This window comes from Tauraco erythrolophus, chromosome Z (assembly GCF_009769465.1).
Source record: "Tauraco erythrolophus isolate bTauEry1 chromosome Z, bTauEry1.pri, whole genome shotgun sequence".
Classification (NCBI taxonomy): domain Eukaryota; kingdom Metazoa; phylum Chordata; class Aves; order Musophagiformes; family Musophagidae; genus Tauraco; species Tauraco erythrolophus.
Genome location: NC_141496.1, coordinates 9,946,355 through 9,959,616, shown reverse-complemented (window position 1 = coordinate 9,959,616; position 13,262 = coordinate 9,946,355). Strand labels below are relative to the sequence as shown.

General features: G+C 45.3%; 1 protein-coding gene across 50 annotated transcripts in view; it reads right to left on the bottom strand.

The window, feature by feature from the left end:
- CELF4 (CUGBP Elav-like family member 4) overlaps nt 1–13,262 on the bottom strand; it is a 724,170-nt gene that overhangs the window by 80,212 nt on the left and 630,696 nt on the right. For 27 of the 50 annotated variants that reach the window (XM_086629112.1, XM_086629061.1, XM_086629069.1 and 24 more), the window contains one exon: nt 6,266–6,394. In XM_086629112.1, coding sequence (XP_086485238.1) covers nt 6,266–6,394 — 129 coding nt within the window. The remainder of the gene's footprint in view (nt 1–6,265; nt 6,395–13,262) is intronic. The other 23 variants (XM_086629073.1, XM_086629095.1, XM_086629062.1 and 20 more) reach the window with 1 other exon arrangement.

Here is a 13,262-nt window from a genome sequence, read left to right as displayed (position 1 = left end):
TATAAAAGTTATCAGAAAGCTGCATGTACTTGTTACAAGCAACCACAGGACAGCTGTAGAGGAGGCATTCAGGTTACTCTAAATCCACAAGGTACCTTATCATAACACTATCTGGAGGAGCTCCATGACAGACTGCTCAGGGCTTGTCTTGGCTTCAAGCAGCTTTGGCCTGAGTAAGCATGAGAGAGCTTCTGATGAAGAAGCAGGGGTGGGAGAGATCCCATATGATGACTGCCATCTTTCCACCACCAAAATTTGAATCTTGGTCTTTCATAGCTGCAAAGCCAGTGCCTGTATAGGTGTTCTCCTCTGGACATTAGACAAACATAGGCAGTGCTTCTCTGGTCTGCATTGCCATGTGAGGAATCTCACACAGCTCTTACATAAGGTTTTAGGGCAGAAAGGTGCATTTATGAATATGTGCTAGAGTGCAGAAATGATCAACACTTCAAAGGGTCACATGCAGCACTGGAGTGGAGGAAAGTATTGCTAACACTCTTAGCTACAAGCAAACTGACTCAGAGAGAGGAAGAGTAATTTCCATATGCTAAGGCGTTTTTTGGAACAGATTGGAAGAGATTGAGAAGTTCTGGCTCCTGTTCTTTCCTATTACTACCAAAGATTTTTGAGCTTTTAATCAATTTGCAAAGCCCTAGCTGTTTCCCTGAAGGGGTTGCGGATCATTGTGCAGGGGACGCTGGTTCTGACAATGGGACAGCTCTCCGTTATGGCCTTCAGAAATTCCACACACCCTTATGGATCCATATAGCGCAGGGTGAAAACTGCAGCATCAGAACACTCCACCTGCAAACTAGAAGAATGAGCCCCAAAGGTCCCCAAAAATCATCACTACAGGGCAGATTGAAGAAAGCAGTGATAGCCCCTTCTAAAAATAATACACACATATGAAATTAGGTTACAGTTATGAGCCATTCACTTTGCATTATCCCCTCAGACTGTATTTCAGGAAAAGAACAACAATTGTTGCTAATAGTTGGATCTAATTTATAAGGAGCTGAGAGGAGACAATCATGAGAAAATGAGATAGATAAACTTCAGCTGGAAACAATAGGGATCAATTATGACATAATCGCCGTCCAGCATTCCCAGACTCCTGAGATATTGCTCCTTCCTCTTCATTAATCAGAGATAATCCAGAATTAGGGTGCTTAATTATTTGCAGAGATTCTTTTGTACTTTCTGCCTCTAAAAAGGAGATGCTGATTAGCAAATATACAAAAGCTTTCCAGCTCCAGTCACCCATTGCATTTAGAGCAGGGTTTTCAGCTGCACTGTTGCTGGCATGTTGAAGGCTTCACTCTCTTCAGGTGAAACTTACTCTGTGCTGAGGAACCTGACATATCAGTGGAGCTGGATAAAGACGGGAATGAAAGGAGCCGGAGGCGTTTAACTTCTTTAATGACCAAGATGCTAATGGAATCCCTCCTACTGCTTCCAGTAGGTGTTGAGGTAGCAGGACAAGTGAAAACTCAAATTTCAGTGGTGTATGGTAGTGAGGCAGTACCAGAGTTCCCAATTTTTTGGCCTTTTTGTTTGTGTGTTCAACGAGATGGCTTCTGTACACAACATGAAGTGTGCACATAGTCTTCTTCCCTCCTATTTTCACCAGAACTGACTCCAGGACCTCTTGTGCTGAGGATGCAAGTCATATCACTCTCAGAACAATTATGTCCTTTTGACAGGAGCAGAACCAGCGTTTGAAGGGACTTTGACACACAGGGAGATATATCATTTGCACGGAACAGGGACATACATGTGCTCAGATGTTTTTACTTTCCTTATTTCCAGACTATGGAGCTGAGAGGGCTGCTCTGACTGTCTTGTCAGCTTAGAGGACACTGCAGAGTCAGGGCCTAACGTTATAATTGCAGAGGGTGTTAAGACTCCTCTTATAGAACTTCTGGTGCTGTGGGAAAACTTTGCTTTTTGAATTACTGAAGTAGACAATGTGTGAATGGAGGCAAAAAAAGGGCAAAAAGAAGAAGCTGTCCAGAGAGCAGCAGTGAGGATCCTGTGGGATCTGCTGGCTTACCGAACTGGATCCTCTGACTCCTGCACTCCCAGCTGCACACTGGTGAGCTTAACCCAGAAGGGCGTAGGAAGGCTACTTCCTCTCCCATGTCTCCCAGGCAAGACAGGCTCTGCTTTCTCCTTCAAGAAGAGAAATGCCTCAGTCCCAGCTCTTCTGTCACCTGGTTGCATGCTCCAGCCACCATGTCTACTTCTGAGTCACTCATGCAGGAGGTATTTCTGAAGCCCCAAGAAGATGCTGCGTCATGGCTCAGGACATCACCCATGGCTTCAGGCAAAGCTCAGGCAGCTTTCTGGCTGTGACTGGACTGTGGTGGCATTGAGGTGGGAAGCTGGGACATACCTTCTGAGAGCGTTACTTGCACTGAGGTACGTGGAGGACTTAGAAGCTCACCACAGGGAAGCCTGGTGGGGCTTCATGTAATGGATTGGGTAAGATTGGAGTCTATGGGGTCTGATTGCTATCTGGCGCTTAGATAATCTGCTTAAATCTCAATTTAGGTGAAATTTAAGCCTTATGGGTTTTACCCAAAATAAGTAGCTAACAAGAACTGTGTGTCACATAATGGTTTCTAGCAGATGGAAAAACTTTACAGACTGGGAATAACTTTGTGGGAGTTGTGGCTCGCCTGGCTGTCTCCTAAGATAAGGGCACTAGCCTTAAGTTTTCTGTTGGATTGACTGCTCTGTGTACGTGTGTGCGTGTATGTAACTGTGTGCGTGTAAATTAGGAGCTTCACATTCTCAGTAAATAGCACCAGCAAATGGAAGCTGGTAATATTAACTCTGTCAAGGCTCAGTATTGATCCTCAACAGCTCAGTGAAATGCAAGCCTGAGACTGCAGCCTGCTAGCACTAATAATTAAACTGGTTAGCAATATGGAGCTGCCACTCAGATTCAGACTTATAATGAAATTGTTTAAGAAAAAAAAAATAAAGCAAGTATGAATGCAGGTCTGTGGGTTGGTTGGATCTCCTTTGGAACCTGTTTCTTAGAGATCTCAGGCATTATTGCCTTTATTATTACTCTGTTTAACTCCTTTGTCATTAGATTTTGTTCTGTACAATTCCAGGTGGAGGCAGAGATATTTTTTTCTGCTTTTCCCCAGTTTGCTGATTTGTTCAGTGAATGGAGTGCTTAACTGCCTACTGTTACAATGGCTGGATCTCTTCTAGGCCAGCCTAGCCTACCGTTTTCCAGTGGGGCAGCCCCCAACTTTGGGTGTCATGAAACTAAAGTAGCCATACAATAGAAGAAAGGTGCCCACAGTTTATTTTCAGCCGTTTTTATCAGGAAGGCTGAGCTTCGCTGACTTATATCAAACAGCTGCCCTGTAATGCTGGTGTGAAGCCTTTTTTGGCCGATTTTATGGAATAGCAATATTTTTCTCCAGTGTATCACTGTGATCTGGATTTTCTCACCTCCCTGTTGCAAAAATATACTGGTTGATGTTGTCACATGTCAAAATATCCAGTGAGATATGAACTGCGTCAGCAGGACTGGTGCTGCACATTCCAGCACAGTTTATGATATATTATACGCAGATCAATATTTAATGGACACATTATACTGTCAAAGAAGAGCCCTTCCTATTCAAGTTGAAGTTACTTTGTCTAGAGACTGACGGGGAAAAAAATGACCCTCCTATTCAAGACAGAAACCTCATTCTTACACCTAGGCTGCAGCAGACGATCCCTCGTGCTATTCAGGTAACAAGCGATTCCAAAAAGTGGCAGCAGGAGGTAAGGTACTCAGTTTTGCAATGAAGCATTTGCGTGTTTTAAACAGCAAATGTCTACTGAGTGTAAAATTTAAATCAGCACCTGTACCCTTGCAATTGTGATCACTGGCTAGTATGTATCTATGCAAAGACCAAGTGAAGGGGAAGACCTGGGGCTGGCGGGTGAGAAACAAGCAGAGATGATGGTGGGACTGGTGAGTCAAGCTGTAAAAAAAGATTTGGCCTATTCAACTGAGTGGGGAGAGCACATCTTGAGCAAATGTAAAGGCTCTGTGTTCAGAGGGGATGCTCTGCTCTGCGAGAAAACAACCATAGGCATCAGGAACCTATTGATTCCAGGAATCAATACAGGGAGGAAGTTAGGACATGTAGGGAGATAATCAGGGGGGCAAAAGCCCAACTGGAACTTAGACTAGCCTGCTCTGTAAGGGACAACAAAAAGTCTTTCTATAAATATATTAATAACAAAAGGAGGGCTAAAGATCACCTCCAGCCCCTACTGGACTCAGGGGGTACGTTAGTCACTAGGGATGAGGACAAGGCTGAGGTCCCTAATGCCTTCTTTGCCTCAGTCTTTAATAATAAGGTCAGTAGTTCCCAGGTGAGCTGGCCTTTGGTGTCTGAGAGCAGGGAGAGAGAGCAAATCGAAGCTCCTGTGATCCAAGAGGAACGGGTCAAGAATCTGCTCCTTCGGCTGGATGCCCACAAGTCTATGGGGCCTGATGGTATCCACCCGAGAGTCCTGAGAGAGCTGGCGGATGTCATCGCCAAACCCCTGTCCATTATCTTTGGGCAGTCTTGGCTCACTGGGGAAGTTCCGCTGGACTGGAGGCTGGTGGATGTTACCCCCATTTACAAAAAAGGGCGGAAGGAGGATCCGGGGAACTACAGGCCTGTCAGTCTGACCTCAGTGATGGGCAAAGTCATGGAACAGGTTATCTTGAGTGCTATTAATGAGCACATACAGGTTAACTGGGTGATCAGGCCCAGTCAACATGGGTTTATGAAAGGCAGGTCTTGCCAATCAAACCTGATCACCTTCTATGACAGGGTGACCCGCCTGGTTGACGAGGGAAGGGCTGTGGATGTAGTTTTCCTTGACCTCAGTAAAGCCTTTGATACAGTTTCTCATAGTGTTCTGGTTGAGAAACTGATAACTGCTGGCCTGGATAGGCACACCCTCCTTTGGGTTAAAAACTGGCTGGATGGCCGGGCCCAAAGAGTGGTGGTAAATGGGGCTAAATCCGGCTGGAGGCCGGTCACCAGTGGGGTTCCCCAGGGCTCAGTGCTGGGTCCATTTCTGTTTAACATCTTTATCAATGACCTGGATGAGGGGATTGAATGTACCCTCAGTAAATTTGCGGACGACACCAAGCTGGGAGGCTGTGTCGATCTGCTCGAGGGTAGGGAGGCCCTTCAGAGGGATTTGAACAGACTGGATCGTTGGGCTGAGGCTAATGGCATGAGCTTTAATAAGGCCAAGTGCAGAGTCCTTCACTTGGGATATAAAAACCCCAAGCATCGCTATAGGCTCAGGGAAGAGTGGCTGGAGAGCTGCCTGGCGGAGAAGGACCTGGGGGTCTTGGTTGACTACCGGCTTGATATGAGCCAGCAGTGTGCCCAGGTGGCCAAAAAGGCCAATGGGATACCGGCGTGTATCAAGAATATTGTAACCAGCAGGAATAGGAAAGTGATCCTGCCCCTGTACTCGGCACTGGTGAGGCCGCACCTGGAATATTGTGTCCAGTTTTGGGCCCCTCGCTTTAAGAGAGATATTGAGCTCCTGGAGCGGGTCCAGAGAAGGGCGACTAAACTGGTCAAGGGGCTGGAAAATAAAACTTATGGGGAGCGGCTGAGGGAGTTGGGGCTGTTTAGCCTGGAGAAGAGGAGGCTGAGGGGCGACCTGATTACAGCCTACAAATACTTGAGAAGGGATGGTGGGGAGGTGGGGGAAGGGCTCTTTACATTAGTGATGGGTGATAGAACAAGAGGAAATGGGTATAAGCTTAGTCAGGGGAGATTCAGGTTGGATGTTAGGAAGTATTTCTTCTCTGAAAGGGTTGTCAGCCACTGGAATAGGCTGCCCAGGGAGGTGGTTGAGTCCACATCCCTGGATGTGTTTAAGAAAAGGGTGGATGATCTACTTAGGGATATGGGTTAATGGGGATTAGGGACGGTTGGACTGGATGATCTCTAAGGTATTTTCCAACCTAGAAATCTATGAATCTATGAATCAGTTTGCGCATGGTGAGACACAGCTCTTCAGGTGCACGTGTTTTTTAAGTGCAATCAGCTTTTTTCTCTCATGTGCAAGCAGACAGCCACCAGCAAAGTAATGGTCTTCCTTGGCAAATATGACCCCTCCTAATGTAAGAGTTGCTGTCCTGGCAGCTACATAGTGACTTTGTCACAGCTGAAAATGAAATATATACTGAGACTGGGTCTAGCTTGACATGAATCATCACCCGTACCTTTGCTGTTGCCATCGGGTCCCCGAAGGATTGTGCACTCCTCGATGTTGCCAAATGCCTCGAATAGCCTGCGCACGTCATCTTCTGACTGCTGCTTGTTGAGCATGCCCACAAAGAGTTTTCTATCTTCTGGAACAAAATAAAGAGATGCTTACCATATTTCGGGAGGGATGTGAAAGCCAAGATGGCTCAGTATCACATGCAAAAAAAAATAAAATGGTGATTTAATTGAGATGACATGTTTCAGAAGCTGCTAGTCTTTTCAGGTGGCTGGCTTGAAAAACCTTAATAGTATTTGACTTTCAATGAGTACTTGAAAATAATTTGGCAATTTAGACAAAAAAAACCACTCAAACTAAACCAAAAAAGGTTTAGTTATACACAAAAACTTTAACTGCTTCTCAAAATCTGGGCACTGAGGTCTTCCAAATCAGCTTTTTCTGATCAATTTTTGCAGTCAGCTTGCAGTAACTGAAATGACAACATGGCTCAGGCTGAGATCCAAGAGGAATGTAGATAAATATAGCATATAAAGTCCAAATGAAAAATAACATAAGTTAGTAGCCTTTGCAATACTAAATAAGTTGCAGGAAAAAAATGTTTAACACAAGCTCTTTTAAATCAGGATATAATGGAAATGGTGATTTGTTGTTCATACCCACTCACACGTACCTACAAGTTTGGATGAGTTTTTTAACATATTTTTAAAGTTCATTTGAAATAAACCCAAAGTTTTTGAAACATATATTGTTTTTTAAAACATAAAGTCAACATACAAGATTACTGATAACTGAGATAGCTCAAGCAGGTTATATTTCATGTCAAAGCAGGACACGGTCGGCTAGTAGGTACTTGTATTTTGAATGAGGAAGGCTATTTATACCTGGGCTTATACCAAGTATGGGATATGCAGTCCAGAACAAAACACCCTCAGAAGATGTTGGTGAAAACAGACCAAGTAATGATTGCTGAGTTGGTAGAAAGATCTTAGAGGGCACCAAGTGATGTCTCTAGGTCGGATTTATGTTCAGAGACTAGTACCATTACACCAAGAAAAAAAGAAATTTACATAGTTTACATTGTGTATGTAAACAGGCCATTTGTACATGATTCATAAATGTCTTATTTATCATTCATTAAACACTATGTAAATGTGTGAACCAAGAGGTTTTTTCAGAGCAATTTACAGAGCAGATGTAACCAATTTGAATAAATATATGTAAATAAATAAATAGTTTGATTCTTAAATTTATTTATTTTTTAACGTATATGTTAACCTAAAGCTGAACAAAACATCAGTTTGCCACAACCCTTTTCTGGCTGACTAATTGGGTGATTTATGTCACTTTTGTTCACTGAGAAATCATTGGTGTAGGCAATCTGTTCTGCTTCAACCAGTGTTTGATCAAAATTCCCCTCTCCAAGATGCACCTGCAAGTTGGTAAATTACTTTATAGCCTTGGATGATGATAATTTTTCATGCAGTGGATATCAAGTGAGGACATTAGGAGCTTTCAATCCTGCAGTTGAATTATCCACGTGAACGAAAAGTGTACTGCCCAAAGAAAACGAGGAGATACGTTGCCTTCAGTTGGGGGGCTGAAATGACAGGAAAAATAGGTTGTGAAGGGTATATGTGTATTTCTGATAGAGGGGAAAAACAGGAACAACCTTCTGATGGACATTAAAGCAAGAAATGTGCCTATTTTATGATGGAATTGATTAAGCAAAGGGGCTTTTCGAGACCTTTGCTGGCAATACAAAGTTCAGGCTTCAATGATACACAAAGCCCTAACTAACACCATGTAAGTTGTCCCCACCTCAAGAGAAAGTACTTTGAACCTTTGAAAGGTTTGTTTTCTTAATGGCCAAACTGACCTGCAAAAGAGACTCTTAGAGGGAAAATATAAGCCTTAGTGTGCACTCTGTGGGGCATCTTTCAGTCTAGGGCTAGACAAAGCCTCGGAGAAAGAGTCCAGACCAAGCTCCAGTGTTTGTCCAGATATTGCAGAAAACCCACCCAGTGAATGAGACCAATTGTCCTGGGAAATGGGAGATGTTTTAGGCAGGGGTCAGAGAAGTGGGAACGAGGTGGCAACATCACCGAAAAAAGGCTTTGCCTAGAAAATTTGCGTCTAATAAATACTTCCAGCACAGAGGAAGTGTCTGTTATATTGTACTTTATACAGTTTCCCTTGTTTCAAATAAGCTGCATCAGCAAAAGCACTCCTATAGCTGTGTAACTATATTTTCACCAGGCTTTTTGCTAATATAAATGTATCATTAAAAAAAAATCAAATCCCTCCTCTGTCAGCAAAACTCTCTAGTGTGGAACTGGCCTGAAACTGCCTTGTCTGGTTTAGTTTATGCAAAGCTAAAACCAGGTGTTTTAGGAACCACTTAATTTTATATTCTATTCTATTTTATTTTATTTTTATTTTAGCCCCCTTTTCTGCACCTCTATGGGATGCTAGAAGTGGTGATGTCTGTCCCAAGAGATGGGTGGTAGAAGATGTGGTGCTTTGGTGAGCTGCCCACAAAGTGGCCATCAGACCACCAGGAACAGTCTCTGCCAAGGGTGAGAACCACCTTCACCAGGAGCTGATGGTCCAGCTGCTCCAGGGAAGGTGGCATGAAGGAGACCCCCATGGCGACTCAGGGCTCAGCACTGCCTGGACATCACCTCCAGCCCCATCTCCAAACCAGCGCCCTGTCTCTCTCCTGAAAAACTGCTCCTTGGGTTGTCAGGGGAATCATTTGTCACATCTGCCGTCTCAGAAACCTACACAATCACACACTCAGCTGATAAAAAATGAGTCAGTTTAACAAGTTTTTTTCTCTGAGAGGTTCTTCTAACAAAGTGCTGAATCTACCTTTCACATCCCAGCCCTGCCAGGGAGCTCAGCAGCTTGCTTTAACAATGCCCCTCACACATCTTGGGTAGGAAGAGAAAAGAAAGGATCCAACGACTGGGACCATTCAGCATGTTCCAGGTCTTGGCTAATGAGTTTATCTTATAATGGGTTTGTATAAGCCTCTTACAACCTGACTGCCCCTCTACGCTGCTCTTCCATGTCCCAAACAAAAAGCCGACATGCCATGCATCCAGGCAACTCCTTCTGCTTTACAAATGTCTGAGCAAGGCCGTGAGACTGCCAGAATAAAATGAAGAGACAATGTGCTGGTGTCAATAGGATGTATCTGAGCACGTGTGCACACCACAGGTGTTCCCCACCAGACTTTTCCACTATTCTCTAATGAGAATGGAGGGCAGTACCTTGCTGTACCATAGCTCAGGCCACTCTATATCCTACAGAAACCAGTGGTTTAGGCTTCACACAAACTAGGAGCAGTCCTCAGATCAAGCCTTTGCCTGAGCTCTGCCTATCTGTAGGATGTAGGGTCCATCCCTGCCACCCATGGTCCACCCATAACACCCTGCTGAGTCCCATGCTTCTTCCTCATCCAGCAAAACACTATCTCAAATCTCAAAAAAATATCATTTTCTCCAGCCTAAGCTGACTCATGGCCATGGGACAGGGAGCAATGCCTCACAGTACCATCCTGTCTTGAACAATAGAGATGGGCAGCTGTGAGGAGCAGCCTCTATCTCCTCCCTATGAGGGAAATCAAGACAATGACTTAGCATGTCTAAGGACAGGTGTGATGAAAACCTGTTCTATGCAGCGCACATGGCCATGCATCAAGTATTGATGCATATCTGAGCATCTCCTCTTTGCTTTTGTCAGGAAGGGCCTGTCCAAATTTCTGTCTATTATACACACCCAAGTGACAGTTTTGGTTTCTATCTCATGCTCAAATATTACGTTAGTGAAGAAATCTTGCTAACCTCCCTGTAGAGGCAGCCCTTACCAGCAGCAGTCTAAGCAATGACACTGCCCCGCAGTGTGAGGACTGAATGTGGTGTCCATGTAAACTTCTCTCCACATTTTTGTTTTCCCTCATTACTGTTCACCCCATTATCAGTCTTTCCCCATGACCTGAGTCCATCATGCCTGCCTGTCCCAGGGAAACAACCATGGATGGCTATTTCTCCATGCTGCAGCGCCTGGGAGAGCAGAGGAGGTTTTTGCTGGAGCATTACAAGGCCCTCACCATGAGTGACCTGAGGCATTCTGATCATATTGAAAATTAAGTCCATCCCAAGTCTACTCGATTTTGCTATAAGCAAACCACAGCAGCAACAGAAGTCAGCACCTGCCCTTCCTCCCAGGAGGACAGGTAGGAAGAGAAAGGCCACAGCAATGGCAAACCAGAGTTCCCAGAGATGTCCCCTTGGTGACATTTCCGATATCCCCATCAAACCAGGCTTCCCTCTTGTTGACCGCCCTGCCAGCGACGGAGACTTGTGCCCGCCAGGAACAGCTGGCTGCAAGGCACAGCAGTGAAGAAATGTAACTTGACAGATAAATACAAAGCGCCTATAAATCTCCCCGGCTGTGTTTATACGAAGCCTCGGCACCTTCCCCGGTGCAAATAGGGGTTAAATTATTCCCCGTTCTATTTGTATTTAAATGTTATGTTTCCATGATAAGCGTAAGGCAGAGGTGTCAGACGGGCCCGGGCGACGGAGACGGCATGCGTGAAAGGTGAAATAATAGAGCGTTGCAAATCAAGTGCTGAGAGGAGATGGGAAGGGGGGACACGGGAGCGAGGGGGAGAAGGGGGAGGACGGGCACTAATTAAAGAGACAGAAGGGACAATGAGATGCAGGATGTTTGACCCTCTGCGGAGCAAGAGGACAAGAACAAGAATCACAGCAATTGTGGAGAGGCTGGGGGAAAATTAGGGTCACTCACAGAGAGACATGACACTGGTTTGTGTTTATCCAGATAGCTCTCGCTAATGTGTGTGTGTGCGTGGGGGTACATTTAGATAAGAGTATATAAATACACTTGTGTTCTCGTATTCCTCATGCAAAACAAAGAGGTTGAATCCTTGTATCAAGAAAGTGTAAGCCAGCTTTACCATCTAGAACATCGCATCCAAGGCCTTGGAAATAAAAAGGGACAGATCCACCACCTTCGTGGCCCAGGCTAATCAGGAGGGCAAACCAGACAATCACTACAGCCCCTTCTAGCTACAAAACCCCTTATTCTAAAACCTATGAGCCTCCCTGTTTCAACCCGAGTTCATTGCCAGGGCATCACACACGGATAGTGTGTGTGCTTCTTCGTGCAAGAATAAAACTGGCATATTTCTGTACGGGAGCAAGCATCTTCTGTATGCGCATGGTATTCACCAGAGCAGCTCCCTGATGTTACTCGATGCCTTTCTAAGCACCAGGACCAGGTTTGCTATATGGCTTCGTTTCAGAAACCAGATGCTAATTAATTCCATTATTTATATAGCTAATAATTATTTGTCCCTGCTGCTATTCCCCTCCTCCCCAAGCATTGCTTGCACGCAGAGTGAGGGACCAGCTGCAGTGACTTGGTCCAGGCACCAGGAAGGCCTTTAAGCTCATCTCCTTGGCACCATGACAGAACAAACGAGCAGCCTAAAGAAGTTTTCTGTGCAGATGTGGGTATGGAGAAAATGCCAGTGTATAGGACTGAGTGGCACATATACCAGAGAGGATACAGGAGGCAGAGTGGATCTTCCTTGCCTGCTCTCTTGACTGGTCCTCAGCAAAGGGGAGAGGAGGCAGCTCTGAGGGTGTCCATCACAGAATCATACAGAATCATAGAATGGTTTGGGTTGGAAGGGACCTTTAAAGGTCCTTTGGTGCAACTCGCCAGCAATGAGCAGTGACATCTTCAACTAGATGAGATTGCTCAGAGGCCTGTCCAACCTGACCTTGAATGTTTCTGGGGATGGGGCATCTACGACCTCTCTGGGCAACCTGTTCCAGTGTTTCACCACTCTCATCATAAAAAATTCCTTCCTTGTGTCTAGTGTGAATCTGCCCTCTTTTCAGAACGAGGGTGGTAAGACTTTGGAATAAATTGCCCAGAGAAGTTGTGGATGCCCCCTCCCTGAAGGTGTTCAAGGCCAAGTTGGACAGAGCCTTGAGTGGCCTGATCTAGTTGAGAGGCGTCCCTGCCCATGACAGGGAGGTTGGATTAGATGATCCCTAAGGTCCCTTCCAGCCTATGCCATTCTATGATTCTCTGATTTTTTCAGTTTAAAATCATTACCCCTTTTCCTATTGCTGCAGGCCCTGCTAAAAAGTCTGTCCCCATATTTCTTATGAGCCCCCTTAAGTACTGAAAGGCTACAAGAACGTCTCTGTGGAGTAATCTCTTCTCCAGGCTGAACAATCTTTACTCTCTCAGCCTGTCTTCACAGGAGAGGTGTTCCAAGCCCATGATTATGTCTGTGGCCCTCCTCTGGACCCACTCCAACAGCTCATGTCCTCCTTATGTTGGAGACCCCAGAGCTGAACGTAGTACTCCAGGAGGGGTCTCGGGAGGGCAGAGTAGAGGGGCAGAATCACCTCCCTGGACCTGCTGGCCACGCTTCTTTGGATGTAGTCCAGGCTATGGTTGGAAGGAAGAAGAAGGAGGAGTCATAGAGCAGATGGGTGAGCTACAGGTACCCAGAATATTATGAAAGTTTGGGTTGAGTCTTGAACTCCAATCTGCAAGCTCAAACCGGCTCCCCTCTCAAGTCGGAGTGCCCCGCCGCTCCCCTCCACCCGTGCTAATCAGGCGGATCAATAGGCTAAAAGCAGGGCATTTCCTGGGGCCTGGGCTGCAACACTCCTATTGCCATTTTCACAGCAGTCCTACAGCTCCGTGATGATGATTACAGCCCTTTCCACAGGGGAAGCGATTACGAATTCTGTTGTAGCTAATTGTAAATTAGCTAATTATCTTCTCCGTGGTACCTTGCTGGAAAATACATGAACCTTGTAAAATGGAGGTGTTTCAAAAATTAGGACAGGGGAAAAAAAATCAACAACAACCAAAAGCCCAACCCACTCCGGAAACAGCGGAAACCTACCGCTACCTAACTCCAAACAATAGCAAGA